The sequence below is a fragment of the Globicephala melas genome, chromosome 3, assembly GCF_963455315.2.
Source record: "Globicephala melas chromosome 3, mGloMel1.2, whole genome shotgun sequence".
Taxonomy (NCBI): domain Eukaryota; kingdom Metazoa; phylum Chordata; class Mammalia; order Artiodactyla; family Delphinidae; genus Globicephala; species Globicephala melas.
The window spans coordinates 11942014-11960666 of record NC_083316.1 but is presented as its reverse complement, the minus strand read 5'-3'; the positions used below and the strand labels follow the sequence as shown (position 1 = coordinate 11960666).

The window sequence follows — 18653 nt, the reverse complement described above, 5'->3', positions numbered from 1 at the left end:
CTTGGTCTATATTTTATTCTCACTGTTGAATGACAGCTCCACTGGGTGTGGAATTCCAGGTTCAGAGTTCCTTTCCCTCAGGTCTCCATCCCACTGTCTTCCAGAATCTGCAGTTACTGGTGAGAAGTCAGCTAAGAGTCATTCTCACGGTTGTGATTTTGTTATTTCTCTCTCCTTGTTGAGACTCTGCCTTTGGTGTTCCTCCGTTTTAACCATAATGTGTCTCAGTTTGGATTCATCCTACAATTTCTTTTTAAAACAACTTCTACCCTAGCTCCTATAGCTTCCACATATATATCATGGCATGGTAATTTCTCCCTCCTTCACTCCTCTTTCTTTCAAAACACAAAACTAAATGAAAGGCACATTTACCAATGTGGGAAAGACCTGGGCGAGATGCCATACATGACACTATCACACACACCTTACTTCCTCTCCAGCAGCCCTCACTGTGCCTACTTTTCAGGTAAAAAAGTTAAGCTCAGAAAGGTTAAGAGACTTTTCCAAAGCCACACAGCTGGTGAGCATTACAGCCAACATTCCAACTCCACAAATCTCATGCTCTTAACACACCACACCCCTGCCTCCTGTTTCTGAAGCACATGACTTTAAAAGAAATAGAAAAGGGAAAAGAAATGCTGGCCCATCATTACAGAAATTCAAGGACTGTTATTCCCTGATTATGAACTGGAATTTTACAAACTCGTCAACAGACACTTGTACCATAAATATGGCAAAAATATCCAAGACATTTGTCTGCTTCAAGAACTCCGCATTTATGAAAGGGTCAACCGTCTAAATCATCTTCCGGCCGGGCCATGACAGCTTCATCTGAAATCTGAGCATTCTCTCTGAATCACCTTCAAACCTACGTCATTAAAGCTAAGTCAACAGAGGTGGGGTTAAAACTGTAATTCAAAACCAACCACACAGGTATTTATGGAAGAAAATAGTAAAAGCCATTGTTTTACCTGTGCTACTTCTTCAAAATCTTCATGACGTTTCTGCAAAGCTCTGGCCCGATGGAGAGATTTCCCCACACCTGTATGTTTGCTCAGAAATGCTTCTCCATGGTTCTCAATCCAGTCCAGCACCTACAATGAAATACAGATATACATGCCATAAAAACCATGCCTGCCTCCATCAGTTTTAGGGCTATCCATTAACGATACAGTCTCTTATCTAAACTCTCTAAGAAACAAGAAACAAGGGAGAAAAAAAATTGGGAGCAACCGGACAGTAATCTAACACGTTGAGAATTACATCTTCTGTCAGCTTTCCCACCACGATTTTAATCAGCTCTTACTTTAATAGTGCAAGTCTGTCTATGTATAAATATTACATGCAATAATGATTAAATTAAATCTCACCTCAGTTTATGCATGACTGAGCCAACAAAACTGCCTGGGTTTTGTGTGAGATAGTGGTAGTCAAGTCACAGAGGAGCAATTTAACTTAACATTTTTATAAGGCTCAAAGCTTCACAACTCAGACAATTGAAGTTTAACTACAGAGTTCATGTTTTTCTGTCTCTTCTAAAAGACTTGAAACATGTAAGTAAAACCCAGGAAAACAAAACAGCTAAATGCCTCTGTCCTGGTCTTCGAGGATAATTCATTCTATAAACTAAGCTGGTTGTGAAAGCTAAACATCCCATGAACTTAAAGACATAAGAGTTCTTGCTAGCTGAAATCCACCACACTAAAGAAAAAGAGTAAAAGTAAAGCAGGGCAACCCAACGTTTTTAAGTCACAGCTGGGGCTGAGTAGTTCACTGGCTACTGCACTTGAGAAGTTGCAAAACGCCAACATCATCACACAACATATTTAAGACAACATCAAATACACATTCGTCTCCTTCTGATGGACAGGAGATAACCAGCCAAAAACGAAGTCAGTGACGTCTTTAGCCAGAAACTTTCCTTAAAAGATATTTGAATATCTGAAGACATTTGTTCATGTGTTGCAAAGTACTGAAGGCCACCTCGGATTCTGCAATTAGTAGCCATGGTAACTAAGGATGCAGATCAAAACAATCTTGGACTAAAGACCTGCCTGGAGTCGCACAGCTAGGACTGTGGTCTAGAGGGCAACCTGGAAGGGGCCCAGTCACAGCCCTCCACTAACTGCAAAATTAAGGGGGCCTTAGGGTGGGGAATGCAATGCACAGCTTGGGGAAGACAGTGGATAATACTGCAATAACTGTGTGTGGACAGCTGGGCACTAAATTTACCCGGTGATTGTTTCACAATGTATGCAAATGCCAAGTCACTACAGAGTACACCTGACACTAACCTAACACTGCATGCCAGCTATATTTCAGTTAAAGTAAATAAATAAAAGGGGCGTTAATTTGAGGTTCATTGCTACAAAAGTGATCCCTTGCCCTTTGTTACCTCCACCACTGAGAGATCAGTTGTGCTGACAGACATCTAGATAAAAAGAGGCAGCTGCTAAAGGCCTGTCCAGGGACAGCCGGACTCGTCCTCTTCTGCTCCACACCAGTCACCTTCCGGTCTGACTGATGGTCCTTTCTGCATAGGGCTTAGCAAAGTCAGTAATGCGTGTAAATAAAATGGCTCATGAACCTGAATAAATCCCCGGTGGTCCTCTGTAAAGAGCCTTGTAGAATGAGCAGGTGTGTGTGTGTGTGCGTGTGTGTGTACGCGCGTGTGGGAGGACAGGGTGGGGTACGGAGGTCACGCCTCGCAGCGCAGTGGCTGCTCAGGCTACAGGTACACGCTTACCCTATTACCACAGTTTATTTCTGAACCTCTGTCAACACCACGCTCTTCCAGTCACCCGGGGTCACCCGGGGTCACTATCAAAGTGATTCCTACTGTGGATCCATTTGTCTTCTGTCTGTCCACCTCCCAGCCCTTCTGAAAAGCTCCCTCTTTACCTTTCACGTCTAGCCCTCTGCCCCACAGACACGGGGTAGCCCTTCTGAGCCGCAGCTTCTCGCCTGCTCAGTGGGGATAATAATGGGGGCCTGTGAGTTGTCAAGCACCTTAATATCCTGGCGTGGCAGGTATAGAGCACACAAGCCATCCCCACCCACAAACTGTCACCAGAGACAGCTTCCATCTAATGTCAAGCTCTTTGGTAGCACAGGCTATGAATATTCCATTGCTTTTTAACCAGTGCACTTAGTATATTATTTTTCTTTCTTCAGATTAAAAAGAGAGAGAGAGACCTTCAGTATCACCATTAGTAGGTAATACCACATTCACCACCTGATATCAAGCTGCTGTTTATATGACAGTCTCTTACTACGTATTACAGAACACAGGTCCTGTCTCCCTCGTAAAGAAATACCCAATGATAATTTCAAGATGTCTCAACTTCAAAGAACGGATACAGTTAATGGAATGTGCCTTTCGATATGAGGCCAGCACCAGGCAGAAGACTAGGATCAAGTATATTAAGCTTGAAAAGAGTTGAGAGATACGTAAGTACATCTATGCCACTGTCCACTTCCCTATCAGATCTGCATGAAAGACTAGGAGACTCTTTTTTTAAACTACAGCTATAGTATCTGCTGTATACTCCCCAACATAGTGTAAAAAGAAAAATCGAGGTTTGGTAAACAGCAAACCTGATGAGCACTGATGACTCAATACAGACTTGAAGTAAGGGCACAATTTCAAAAAGTAAAAGACAAACACTATTTGGTAGAAAGAGCTGGAGGGAGCAAAACACAGTCGTTTTTAAAAAATAAGAATTTGTTTTTTCAAGCCCAAGAAAAGTTGCTTCAGAAAGCATAAATTGGAAATAAAAGCTATTATGAACCAATCACTCAGGGTTACAATTTTTCTTTTATTAGTGGTTCCTTTTCACAGAATTATAAATACCAAGTGAAATTATATTTCCAACAAACATGAAAGTAATTCAAAGAAGACTACAAATTCCAAGCACTTCTTAAAAACAGTCACAGACAATTGTGAAATCTAGCTCATACTCAAAACCAAACTTCCCCAGGAGGCTTTTGCTTCTCATTAAGTCTGAGAATGTTTCCCAGATCGCCAAGGAATCCTGAATGAACGTACCTGCCCAAGGAGCATTTGAAAGACAAGCTTGTGGAATCTTTCCATTTAAAACATAAAAGTATTTGCAAGCCAGGGGCTCCATCACGCTAGTCCAGCCGGCCCCCTCCCTGACTCAGCCATGGTGGCAGCTGCCCTCTCCCTGCCTTGTGACCTTCACCTGAACAACAACTTGCTCTCTGCAGCCGGCTCGAGGAAAAAGGGCAAAAGCCAGTCCTTCCCAGGGCACCTGGTTCACAGGCAGAAGAGCAAGGCTGGGAGGCCGACAGCGCCCCCTCCTTGTTCGCGGAATGTGGGGCAAGCTCGTTCCTCTGTACAGTGTCTTCTAACAGGCACCATGATAGCCCCAAGGTCAAGATCGCTCCAAAGTGAGCCGCCAAGACTTAAAACACAGATAATCCTTCTCAGCATCTAAGTCAAAATGTCAGCTGTGCAGAAAATCTCAGATTGCTTAGCTCCCTGCTTGTAATGTAATTATAAGATTGAACGTGACGACGGCAGTATGATAATGCTCATCTCTTAACGAATAATTGTGCTGCTGTCTGAGCACCTGCTACTGAAGCCGGCCCTGACGTACACTACACCACCAGTCCTCACAGAGAGCTGGATGGGGGTACATCGTGACTCTGTTTCATACATGAAGACGCAGGACCAACGGCTACCAAGTGGAAGAGCCAGTCTGTGGACCTGGACCCAGGAAGCAGGGTCCATTCTCTTAACCTCTAGTCTCCACTGCCTCTTCAAGTCAGCAGAGCTGGCACACAGGTGGCAAACTGAGGAAGGAAAGAGCTGCTTTGCTTCAGAACAGTTCAGGCTATTGGGTAAGTGACACTATTATAATAGAGAGCAAAACGGGGGGAGGTGAACCAGCAAACACCACCACGCCTGGACCACACGTCTCAGGAACTGGCCACTGTTGCCTTTTCTACCCTCACTCACGTGGCCGAGTCTGGCCATCCCGTACAACCTCTAAAGTAATTTTCTGCCATAAGCCCCTACTACCTAATATTCACTATGTTTTGTGGATTAATATTTCTAAGTAATTACTACTTAAGAACTTACAACTAAATACTAAACCCTTGTCAGAGAGGAGACATTCTCAAGGGCCTATGTGTCAACAACATGCAATATAAAGACCAATGTAAGGACATTTTCCCTTGAAAATGCAGAGGTGTTTATTTCAAATACTTACTAGAACAGCCTTCTATCATCACCATGTACCATGTCATTGTCTCTGGCATCATCTATTGAGAGATTATTCTGTGCTGTGCTTGGGAGGGCAATACAGGTCCATAACCCCTTATCCACAAAAAGCTAAAAACAGCTCTGAAATTCCAAATATTTTTTCAAAACTTGGTCAGAAAAAATCATTGGCGATAAGACCTGACCTGAGGCTACTAATAGTCTTTATTGATCCCTTTGGTGTGGGTCCTTGAACATATGGCTGCAGAAATCCCCATGTGCTTGATGATGGGGGGCTGCCCAGACCTCACCAGAGCGTGTATCACAGTGTATACACACTGTTCTCTTTCTCAACTCTGAGAGATTCTTAATTCCAAAACATATGTGTCCCAAGGGCTGCAGAGAAGACAGTAGACTTGTATTATTATCTCTATTAAGTAAGACCTGGATGCTCAGGAAAGTTAAGAGCCCGGGAAAGAACACCTCGTGAAAAAGAGAAACAAACCCAGGACTTCAAGAATCTGAACATAGGCTCCTACCCCTCGTTATATTGTGTTACTTTATGAAATGTAAATACTATATGAAAACCTTTAAAGTATTTCTAACGTTAGAGTTCCAGCGCTAAGATTTACTGTTTGTAAAAACTAGACCAGACCTCTGACATAAAACCACCAGGAGCACATTAAGCTTATCTATTTTTACTGGGAACTTTGGATGCAAACGGTATTCAGGGAAAACATACAAACATCTGTCAATTTTAGCTACTGTTTTAAAGAGACAAGGCCTAGGGAATCAGTGTTTTCTGTCACAATAATGAGAGTTCCCTCTAAGTCAGGGGGCCTCCACCCTGTTAAGACCCCGGCCGCACAGCAGCAGGTGAGCGACGGGCAAGCGAGCGAAGCTTCAACTGCTGCCCCCATCGCTCGCATCACCGCCTGACCACCCCCACCCACTCCAGCCCGTGGAAGGAGACTGTCTTCTACGAAACCGGTCCCTGGTACCAAAAAAGGTTGGGGACGGCTGCTCTAAGTCACATTTTAAGCACACAAAAATGAAACAATTAACTCTGCCGATTCTATATTCAGTTTTAAAAACTACGGTTACATGAAACAAATACAAACCAATGGTAATTCTAAAATATTCTGAATTTGTTTTTTAATATAAAATCAGATTTTCTAGGGGCAAAATATGAACTTCCTCCCATCCCTACCCTAGATTCCCTGTAAAACCAAAACTAACCCAGTTTCACTTACTTTAGTTACTTCCTTGTTCAACAGGCTGGCTGTTATTTAAATCATCAGGATACCAATCTAGAAATAGACATACTATGCTTCTAGTTCTGCTTTTAAATAAGTGCTCCTGACAGAAGCATTTAGATAAGAGCTTTCTTTCTTTTTTTTTTTTTTTGCGGTACGCAAGGCCTCTCACTGTTGTGGCCTCTCCCGTTGCGGAGCACAAGCTCCGGATACGCAGGCTCAGCGGCCATGGCCCACGGGCCCAGCCGCTCCGCGGCATGTGGGATCCTCCCGGACCGGGGCACGAACCCGTGTCCCCTGCATCGGCAGGCGGACTCCCACCCACTGCGCCACCAGGGAAGCCCTAGATAAGAGCTTTCCTGATGATCAAATCAATGCTATTTTAGTGATTATAACAAAGGATGACCGAACAACTAAGTCACATCATTTGAAATTTGCTAAACTCAAATGGGGGACCAAAAAGGAGGCCTGCTCTTCAATAACATAACTTTTCTTAAAGGCCAGTGTTTCAGCCACTGCTGCAAGGAGGACGGACGTCCAGTATTACGCTGTTAATGACACTTAATCACGAAGTTAAGAATCAGGAGTGAGGGAACCCACACACCCCTGCCATCTGAGCCTGCCTGGCACCTTCTTCCCTAACGCTCACAGCGTACTTTACTCCTGAAGCCGGCCTCCCAGTCACGCTCTTCCCTTTCCCATCAGCTGCTCAGAGAAGAACACGAAGCTGTGAGCTGGGAATAGCTGGGCTCGGGACCGCTGGGGGCTGGGAGTCAGTGCCCTCTCTCCCTTGCAGCTTCTGTTTCCCCTCATCCACTCCTAAGGTGAATGCAAACAGTGAGCGAGAAAGTAAAATGTGAAGAAATGTTAAAAGTCTCCTTCAGCAGCTATTTTCCTTTGCAGTGATGGGCAACTGCAGCTTCTATGAAAGCCCCTTCCCGGAGCCTGAGAAGCTCCACTTAAATATTCCTTCTTAAGTAAGATGTCAATTCGACTCTTTGATTAGCTCAGAGTGAAGCATCCTCCCCAGGTCAAGAGCAGTGAAGCAGTTAAAAACCCACTAGGCTTCCTGCAGCTTCGGCCAAGATGCTCGACTTTTTTGAGTCTGGGGTTTTTTAACCTGGAAAATGAGGGGCCTGGTCTGACGTGATCACAAGGGCCTCTGGGTCTAAATTCTGTAAAGTGCGTGGCATTAATATTTACAGTGAAATGAAACAGACACAAAATTCCACATGCATCTGTGGGCTCTTGAGGACTGAGTGAAGGAAGAGTAACGTTCTAGGTCCAGCATTCACCGCTGCCTGACAGTAACGACTATCTCCACCCACACATTTCTTTACTTCTCTCCAGGGGAGCCAAGAACTCTCCATTTCTTCAATCATTGTATTTCAAAATTAGAATTAAGTTTGTTCTAAAAATATAATCACTCTTTTTTTAAAATTTATTTTATTTATTTGTTTTTGGCTGCATTGGGTCTTCGTTGCTGTGCGCGGGCTCTCTCTAGTTGCGGCGAGCAGTGGCTTCTCTTGTTGCGGAGCACGGGCTCTAGGCGCGCAGGCTTCAGGAGTTGTGGCTCGCGGGCTTAGGTGCTCAGCGGCATGTGAGACTCTTCCCAGACCAGGGCTCAAACCCTGTCCCCTGCATTGGCAGGCGGATTCTTAACCACTGCGCCACCAGGGAAGCCCCAACTCTTTTTTTAACTTTTTATTTTATATTGGACTATAGTTGATTAACAATGTTGTGACAGTTTCAGGTGTCCAACAAAGTGATGCAGTTATAGATATACATGTCTCTATTCTTTTTCAAATTCTTCTCCCATTTAGGTTGGTACATAATATTGAGCAGAGTTCCATGTGCTATACAGCAGGTCCTTGTTGATTATCCATTTTAAATGCAGTAGTGTGTACATGTCAATCCCAAAGCCCCTATCTCCTCCCCCACCCCCATAACCAGAAGTTCCTTCTGTAAGTCTGTGAGTCTGTTTCTGTTTTGTAAGTTCATTTGTATCATTTCTTTTCAGATTCCACATATAAGCAATAGATATTCTTTCTCTAACTTCCTTCACTCAGTATGATAATCTGTAGGTCCATCCATGTTACTCCAAATGGCATTATTTCATTCTTTTTAATGGCTGAGTAATATTCCATTGCATTATGTACCACACCTTCTACTTACTCATAATACTGAAATATTTTTTTAAAAATGGTTTCTAGAACATTTCAAAGTACACTAAGCCTAATGCTCACTTGGAAAAAGATGCTATTTAAGAAAACCTCAGTCAAATTACACACAGCAAACATATGATACAGGACACCAAATGCCCTGCATTGCAGGAACTACTTCTGCTTAACTCCCATGAGAGCACAGGAAAGGCCAGGAGCGCGTGCTCCACACGCACTTTCTTGTGTGGAAGGGAGCCTGGGCGAAATCAGGGAAGAAGGGCTCAGAAAGAGGCTGGCAGGCTTCTAAACTTTTACATCATCCATCCATCCATCCATCTATACATCTTCTAAAAAAAATTTATATCACTTCTCCTGGTATTACCGTAGTTTTAATTACATAAGTACATTAAATTTCTTAAGGAAAAAAAAGAACCTTAGGATGGGAGGGAAGGAGGGAGGGAGGGAGGAAAGGAGGTAAGTAGGTTACTATTCATATAGTCTCACCTTGGATACTCCCATCACACCCCAATCAAACCATCACTCTACCAACATGGGCTAATACCTTTAGCAATTCTCTAAACTTTTAAAAATTATTTTTCTCATTCTTAATTTGGAAATAAGTATAAAACAGTCCAAAGTTGTCTAAGAAAACTCTTAATATGTCTAGATGTTATCTAAGAAACGCGTCCAGATGTTATGTATACCTTAAGTCTAGTCACTGAACTACAGAAATATACATACACACATGCATGCGTGCGGTCTTCCCTGTCAGCTAATCCCTGGGCACTTTCCTCTTAGGGGACCCTGGCAATTCGGCTGACACTCAACAATGGGGAGACCCAGCTGCCTGGGGCTCGTTCTTAGCTCTGTCTGCTCCTGGTCATCCTGACCCGAGTGAATGTGTCCTCGACTTCCCGTCCCACTGGCTCACAGCGCCAGCTCCCGCGCCCTGCATTCCTGTATTGCATCCACTGTGCGGAAGAGATTCGTCCCTTTTCCCACCCTTTTAACCCCACCAGTGAACTGTCGGCTCCTTGAGAGCTGCGGTTACTAAGATTACTCTGACAGTCAAGTCTCTTCTCTGTTTCTATGACAAAAGGTAATGAAAGGGCTTCCCTGGTGGTGCAGTGGTTGAGAGTCCGCCTGCCGATGCACGGGACATGGGTTCGTGCCCCGGTCTAGGAAGATCCCACAGGCCGCGGAGCAGCTGGGCCCGTGAGCCATGGCCACTGAGCCTGTGCTCCGCAACGGGAGAGGCCACAACAGTGAGAGGCCTGCGTACCGAAAAAAAAAAAAAAAAAGAAGGTAATGAAAGCTGGCTCCAGACCCACCAGAAAGATCAACAGTTAGCCTCTATCTGCTCCCAGCAGGTTCCCAATCCCTAATCAAACACTCGCCCTCCAGTACTCCCTAATTCTGAGAAACTCTCAGAATAGATGGCCATTTTCTAACCATTCTCATATGTAAACAGAAGAGAGTGTTAAATCATCACATAGCGAGGGCTGTATAATGACCCTGATGAGAAAACCCCATCCTTCTGACTTAAATTAATGAGCAAAGGACAAATGAGGTTCCGGAACCTTCCCTTAAGAGCTAGGTCCAGTGTAGGTGGAACCTCTGGGTCAGGCATCACCGAGGGATGACTTTTACTGGCAAATGGCTAGCAGCCTAGGACCCAAGGCAGAACTGTGAAATAGCTTCTCCGTGGACCTGAAACCCATTTCTTTACGTTCAAGTGGCCAAAATCTTTAATATTTTAAAGATCTCACACATTGGCAAAATTCCCAGGCCATGAAATTACCCCTTCCTTCTTCAGCCACCCCTAACTCCCCAACCTTAATCAAAGCTCCTGGTCCCTTCACGAAGATCTCCCAGTTAGATGACTTGATTCCAATGCAGGGCCAACCCTCCCCCATTCCAGAATAAACAAAGAGACTAACTCCAAATAATCTTTAATTAGCAAAATTGGGGAATTCCTTAAATTTCTTCATCTACTCATTTATTCATTCATTCATTCAGCAACTACTGAGCATCTACTATCCCAGACGCTTGGGAAACACCAGAGAATAAAACACAGACCACTGCCCCATGGACCTTAAGTTCTGCACTCCAGGACTCCCCCCTGACTTGCACGTTGGTCCACGGTGGGGCCCGAGCCTGTCTCCTCACCTGGAATCTCGCTCTCACACCACACTTGTCACCCTGTCATCCACTGCCGCAGCATCAAGTCAAAACACACAGCCTACGGGTTTGAACTCAATGTGGTGAAATGGGAAAACACTAACCCCTCTGCCACAGGCTGGCCGAGAGCACTAAGAGAGGAAGGAAACATTCACGGCGCTCAGGCTCGCCACGTCCCCTCAATGTGTCCCAAAGCTCACAGAAACAACTCCCAAGCCTTCATCGCGGAGGTCGTCCTTCCAGACCTGCACCAGTTCAGGCTCCACACTCCCAGCTGTCCACTCTGGGCACCTGCTGCTCCGGACAGGCCCCGCCCTTTGTGTCTCCACCATCCCCGCAGCCCTGTTGCACAATCCTCAACCTCCTGACTTTCCAGTCACCCATCAAAGACCAGCGGAAACATGCATCTCTCAGGAAGGCTTCCCTGGCACCCTGGCAATTGTGACTTGCACCTCTGTTACAGGAGTCTTCATCTTCCTCATAAGCTGCAGCCTTGATGTTTGGGGATACGGACAAGGCTCCCTGGAACCCCCAAATCTGCACAAGTCATTACAGCACAGACATGTCCCCTTAGATGGCATGTGCAAGGCAGGCAGACAACACCAATGAGGGCGGCCAGTTTTATTCACTCCCTCATGTGGGCAGCACCTCAAGAGGCATGACTCAAACTCATGCCTGGGCAAAATCACACCTCATGACAACCAAAGACACACACGCCAACTCTGAGCATGTCACGGGCTAATTTATGAGACTATTAAACCATCCACTCTCACTAGGCTGGAATTCCTTGAGAAAAGGAAGGTTGAGCTAGTCAACATATTTACCTCTGTACCTCTCAGAATACCACACATTCAATTTTAGATATTTTGGAAAAAAGCATGAAGTGTGGACGAGAAGAATCTAGAGTGGACTAGATTTTCTTGACCATTTTTTCAGAATATTAGCTAATGGCCCAACACCAACCTGGAAGGAGTTTTTCCAAGAGGTAAGTCTGTGCGGGTGAAGGGATATGGGGGAGCCAGAGGCTTTTTTAGGAGAAGGGCTCCTCGTCTGAGGGGCTTCTTTGGGGGGAGTCAGCCTGCCTCAGGAAAGCAGATTTCCGGGGCCTATTCACCTCACACAACATGTTGGAGCAGCTAAATCCCACCAGCCCAAGAGGCAGGCAGACTGCACCAGTGAGCAGGAGAACGGGTTTGATGGCATCCTGCTGTGGACTGCTTCCAAAACTGTCATCTCATTTGAACAAGTGCAGCAGTGATCAATTATGCTGTTAGAGAAAACGAAAGCATACCCTAAACTGGAAAACACCGCTTGGCAGTAGGACAAGTCTTCATTCACTAATTCAACCAAACATCCACTGGGGGTTGCTCTAACAGTAAACAAAAGGCAATGGGAATAGGTATATTATTTGACCACCAAGAAATATGACAAATGGTATTAATTTTATTTTTAAGCTAATGATGACCAAGGTTAAGGCTGTCCAGTAGGCAGGACATGTGCTTGGGCAAGTCTTCAGCAAGTGTTCCTACCACCTGCGCCCCCCAACCTTTGACTGGGACCCATGCTCAGTGCTCTGGGACGGTAGCTTCACACCCCGTACCCCACAGCGCCTGACTCCTGTCCAAAACACTGTCCATCCAGAAATTACGGAATTGCCTTTGCTTGTTATGGAAAAAAACCACTAACCACTAAACCAAAATTACGCGTTTTAAAAATGAAATCCCCCATGCCACCCCTTCCTCAAGGGCACACGCCATTAATGGTCTCACGTCTTTTCTTTCAAGTATTTCTCCACAGACAAGCATATACACTTCTTGGAGGGCTGTCTTCACAAGAATGTCATCATCCTTACCTCTTTTGTGGTAAGCTGCTTTTCTTTTTCCTCAGTATTTACAGATGCCTTTTCACGACCCAAAGCAACCGAACAAAAACCACTTGTGGTATCTCTAATTGGCTTATTATGTTTCTGTGGAGTTTGATTGTTTTTGTCTTTACAAATTTATCTTCTGCTGACAACATCTTTCTAAAGCATTATTTTCTTTTCCTCACTTATCCTCAGCTTACCTTTCCTCCTTTATGCTCAAGATGGCAAAATTTTTCCCTGTGTGTGATTAATTTCTTGAGTTTCAGAAACACATTTTCAGTTCTGACATCCTAAGGACTCCTCCTAAGCAAAGTGTTTGCTTTGCTTAATCTTATCAACTTCTCTCCTGGCTTCACAAGCTGACAGAGCAATTTTCCGTTTGCATAATGAGTCCAAACTATTCCGGATCATTTAGTCGACAAAATGTTTCCCTTAAACAGCAATTATCATTTCTTCAGAATGCTAACAGTGCCATGGACTGCAAAACACTCTCTCCTGCCGACATCCAACCCTGTTCTGGCTCTTGAGAAAAAAAAATTAACAGCTTAAAGAACTGGCCTCGTAATTATCAAAATTACCTTTCTACCTGCAAAAATGAATGTTTGCTGTTTTCGAATTCAAGCACAGTAAGTACCTCGCACCAAGCTAGATGATTTTCTCAACAGCCTGTTCCCAAAGGCTTCCTCTTCTGACGTAAGCAGCCCAGTGGCTTATTCTTATATGACTGGGCGCTCCAAGGAGCCATGAGAACTGGGGGGAGAAAAGGGGGTGCCCAGCTGCTGCTCCAGACACAAGTCCAGAAAGTGTGCTGGCCCATGGACACGTAATGAACAGCTGATCCAAGGGATACGGAGGTAGGAGGGGGAAATCCTTTAATAATTACATTTAAGCTATTAACATTCCACACTTTGACAGTTTTTGGACAATTAAGAAAAACTGATATTGGTGCTTTCAACCTCACAATTTCAGTTCTCACAGTAACTTCTAGACCTTGACTCCTCCATCTTCTTTCCCTGGCAATTACCTTCTTCAACAAAAACAACACCGTAAAGACGCATGCACAGTATCAAAATGATTGTTCCTATGGCGCTTTGTATGTGCAACCTTCAGAGAACTCAAAAGCCATCAGTAAAATCAAAGCATACTATGTGAAAATTAAAAATTATAGAGCAGTGAAAAGGATCTGGAACTCACCAGATTCCCACTACTAGAAGAATGATGGTCAGTGCATATGGAGGACCTACGTGTCGTCAGGACACCGCACGACTTCCACGCCTCCGTCCGTCCGCAGACAACCCCCTCAGCGGCAGGTGATACTCGGCAGAACGCAGTCTGAGCCTCTGCCTGTCTAAGCAGTGCTCCCGGACTCTGGGACACCCAGGGAGGGGACACAGGCTCTGTTCCCGACCCATCACTGTGGCTTCACACCAACTCTCCTGGATGCCACAGGCTTCCCTGCACCCCAGAATTCCTCATCCAGACTGACACCTCATCCACACCCTTGCTCTCTCCTCTGTTTTAGGGCAAAGACACAACTTTTATCTTATTTATTACTAAAGCTATATCATATTTCATAAGCTCCCACAGCGTTAATCCTCAAAACCCTGGTAGCAGGACAATCTTCCGTATTTCATAACAAGGAAATAAATAGTATCGGGACTGGGCTTACTCTTACTTTTGTAACAACAACAAAGATGTCAACTGCTTAGAAATGAATGACTGTAAAAGTCCGTTTTTCATTAATCAGACGACTATTTATTAAGCCCTCCTGTGCCCCTTGGACTGCAATATCCACCAGGCGGCGAGAGAAGCACGATGAGCTTATCATTAAATAACTGAAGGGCAGACAGATCTTCACCTGTACCAGCGCCTCGGTATAAGCTCCAGAGGCATCATTCTCACAAATAAACATAACTAAGGATGACCTGTTTCAAGAACAAAACAGAGGGGCCCCGGGTTAGGCGCTGCATCGTCTCCTGTGTTCCAGGCCTATGAGCTCGTGGCAGACAGCAGCCTGAACACACGTTCTCGAAGCGCCGCTTTCACTCATGGTAAGAAAGGAGATGTGCACGCGTGTGTGTGGTGTGTGCGTGCGTGTCTGTGTGTGTCTCTCTCTCCCGTCTGGCCTAGCTTACTTTCATCAGCACAGGCAGGCCCCCTATGACGACACGCCCACCTACACTCTCGCTCGGCACAAGTCGCCCCCCCGCGAGGACAGGGGTCCACGAGACCCACCTGCTGAACGTCCTGCTGGAAAACGCACAGCTGCAGCCTCTGGTGGAGCCGGACCTTGCGGTGCTGCCAGATGTTCTCGAGCTGCCGCTGGTGATGCAGCACCTCATGGATGACGTCGAGAACATGGTGCACGGCCTTGGAGTAGTTGGCGGAGGCCGTCAGGGAATCGGAGCTGCCAGGAGTCAGGGGCCGCTGGAGCTTGTCAAGGAGTGACTTCCCGTCCTGGCTCACCTGCCGGCAGGACAGACGAGCGATTATAAACCAGCAACTCTTCTGGACCCAAGGCTTTGCCCAGGCCATGCTGCAGAACCTGTCCTCCAGTACGTGTGCACACACTTGCACAGACACATGCTCACACACACACAGACATAAACTGCAGTTTCATTCAAAACCATATTATATAAAGAACAAAATAAAATTGAAAACAAATCCATCAGTTATTCAATTACATCACAAAACCAAGTATGGTAAAACACGGAACTAAAAGAACATTCATCATCACGAAACACTGTACCAGATGCTAGTCTTAATAAATAAACACGGTATTTTGCCTTAAATGACATATGCGCTGACATAAAATTTTATTGCTCCGATATCTGCAAATTAAAATTTGAAAGTAATACTTTTCTTGAGTTATGTTAGCGAGAATACAACAATCACAATGGAGCAAAATTTTAATGCTGAATCTGAAAGCTCACTTGAAAGGAAATCAATAATCTAGCACCAGGCAAAGAATATGTACCTTCACTTTCTGACACAGTTGGATAGCAATTTTACCTCACAAAATAAAAAAGAAAATTAAAAAGTGCCATTTTATTTGGTTCATTAACTTAGAAGAAGCAATTTTAATTAAAATGCCATCATTTCTTAAAGGAGATTTCAGTGCTGTATTACAGCAGTTAACTATCAAAGTACAATTAAATGAAAGCAATCAGACTAACCAGAAAAAGTAAGAAAAGGTGAGGGTAGAATATGGAAAGAAAAGCATTATGTATTTTTTACATTTAAACGTATGAATGATTATGCCAGATGTGGGAGAAACTATAGGATCCGATTGGACAAAAAGAAGGACGTGATGCACATAATGTAGCTGGGCTGTGCGTGTGGTTCAGGGTGTTCCCTAAGCCAGTCCTCATGTCCAGGATCCTGCTCAGATCCTCCCGAATCTGAAAGCCTCCTTGGGTTTCTACGGAAAGGAGGAGCGAAACGGAGCCTTGATTTTTTAAAAAATAAATTTATTTATTTTTGGCTGCGTTGGGTCTTCGTTGCTGCGCACAGGCTTTCTCTAGTTGCGGTGAGCGGGGGCTACTCTTCGTTGCGGTGCGCAGGCTTCTCATTGCGGTGGCTTCTACTGCCATAGGGCACAGGATCTAGGCGCATGGGCTTCAGTAGTTGTGGCACGCGGGCTCAGTAGTTGTGGCTTGAGGGCTCTAGGGCTCAGGCTCAGTAGTTGTGGCACACGGGCTTAGCTGCTCCGCGGCATGTGGGATCTTCCCAGACCAGGACTCGAACCCGTGTCCCCTGTATTGGCAGGCGGATTCTTTACCACTGTGCCCCCAGGGAAGTCCCGAAAGGGAGGCTTGTTAACAGACGCAGACAGGGTTCAGGGGCAAACCCTTAGGACAGAGGAGAGGGGGGCACTGGGTGAATGGGACAGGCCAAAGGAAGCCTTTAGCAACCAAAAACTGGTGGCAAATGAGAGGCCTGTGGATTTTTCTAATCTCTTCCTTTAATCCTCTTACAACTTTAAATCTTGCTAGAATGCAACATGTTTGTTTCCTAATGCCTGATTCGGAGACCTTTGTTTGAAGTGCTGACTTCCTTAGGAAGGCTGGCTACCAGCCTTTGTAGATTAAAACTGATTTAATACATCAAGTTAGAAAAACTGAAGCAGAAACAAACCAAGCTGACATAACCAAAGAGAACAGGGGGAAAAAAGGAACCAACTGAACCGCAGCAGTTGTGTCGGGCACCTGTACAAACAAAAACAGAGGAAATACAAGTCTTCCAAAGCAGGGAGTTGCCCCCAGGAGTCACCGAAACTTGCCTGGGCACTTTTGATACAATGATCTGGGGGAGGGGAGGCACAGTGACTGACTTGGGGGAAGGGACTTATTGTGACAGATTCACAGAGGCAGGATATTACCTCAAAATCATCCTGCTTTTTGTAATAATGTGAGTTAGGCTCTATTTGACATATAAACATGGAGGGTTTTTTTCTTTTTCTTTTTCTTTTTTTCACCTACTCCAATATACACTGATTTTTCCAGGAATGCAGTTAACCATGTTAATCAAAGGAAGGCAGTGCTTGGTCTTCTTTGAAACTTTACAAGAGTTGCTTACAGTTTTAAAATACCAGCACAATAATACCATTCTCAGTATTTGAGTCACAAGTATTAATATAACACATGTCCAGTCTGCATTTGTAGTTGCCATATTCACAATGGTTTTATATATATTGCAAGCACCTGAATATCTAATTGCTTTCTCCTCCATTTTGCATGTACTTAGGCATTTATAGACTGAAACACATTTTATCATAAATCACCTTTTGTCTCTCATTCATATTGTAGCATATAAGTAATTTAAATATACAAATATAAATATTTTCTGAAAATAATTACCCATACATTTTATTTGAGCAGGTACCCTAAAATTTCAGTTAAACAATGGGGGTGCAGCATTTCTTAGGACTGAGGGCCAATACTCCAAGTTACACATTTCGCATTTGTACAGAGCCTAGAAAGAATTCCTTATAAATATTTCCTCTGAGTTTTACTCCTTATAATATGCGTAAGTCAGGAAACATACACCAGAGCATATGACTTGGTGAACATGTGCCAGAAGGATATATACATCAGAAGGTGTGGCAGAAACTGAGAGCTGCTTCCCCAAAGTCCACTTGCCCCTCCCTCCTTGATAGCCAAACCCCACAGTCAGGAACAGCAATACTCCAGCTATAAACCTGCATTTCCTAGACTCGCTTCCAAGTAGGAGTGGCTAACGTAACAGAGGTAAAAAATGCTGAATGGGGCTTCCAGGAAAGCTGCCTAGGGGGCTGAGTATGCTCGTTACCCCCTTGCCTCTTTCTCCTCCCTGCTGCCAATAACTTGGTGAAGATGGCTGGAGCTTCAGCAGCTACTGATGACGTTGAGGCAACCTTAAGGATGGTAGCCCACCTGCTAAAAGAGGCAAAGTAAAAAGACAAAAGGATTCAGAGATCCTCTTACTAACAGAGCTACCATACCAGCCCTGGGATGCAAGCCCTGGGACTTTCCCACTGGTAAAAAGTAAACCTCTATCTTAAGCCGTTGTTTTGGATCTTAAACCACAATACAAAATGACAAATGGGTTCCCGGCCCTTACCAAGTTTCCAAAGGCATCCATGTGACACTATTAATATTCTACTACTGAGAATAAATAAATAATCCGAGAGAGAATATTCCAACTAATCTTTCTTGGGTGTCTTTGCAACTGTCTGACAGAGCTCGAGAGCAGACATTATTACTGGGTTTAGAACAACATGCCTACTCATGGTGGAGGGGCGGGAGGCAATGACTGAGTACGTGAACACACAATCACCTTAATATAAAGGAACACATGAAGCAAAGCTCTGCCTTCTGGGTACCCCTAAGCAGGGATTAAACTGTCTCTGTTGGTGCCCCTGCTGGCACTGTCGCTTGTGGGTAGAGAGTGTGCCAGCAGAAGTGGCTAGAAAAAAATCCCAG

The 18653-nt window shown here is 44.7% G+C and overlaps 1 protein-coding gene across 10 annotated transcripts in view; it reads right to left on the bottom strand.

Annotated features, from left to right (window-relative positions):
- Positions 1 to 18653, bottom strand: part of TRIO (trio Rho guanine nucleotide exchange factor) — a 371525-nt gene that overhangs the window by 168598 nt on the left and 184274 nt on the right. For all 10 annotated transcript variants that reach the window (XM_030856581.2, XM_060295665.1, XM_030856580.2 and 7 more), the window contains 2 exons: positions 14926 to 15156; positions 972 to 1094 (listed from right to left, as the gene is read on the bottom strand). In XM_030856581.2, the coding sequence (XP_030712441.2) occupies positions 972 to 1094; positions 14926 to 15156 (354 nt within the window). The remainder of the gene's footprint in view (positions 1 to 971; positions 1095 to 14925; positions 15157 to 18653) is intronic.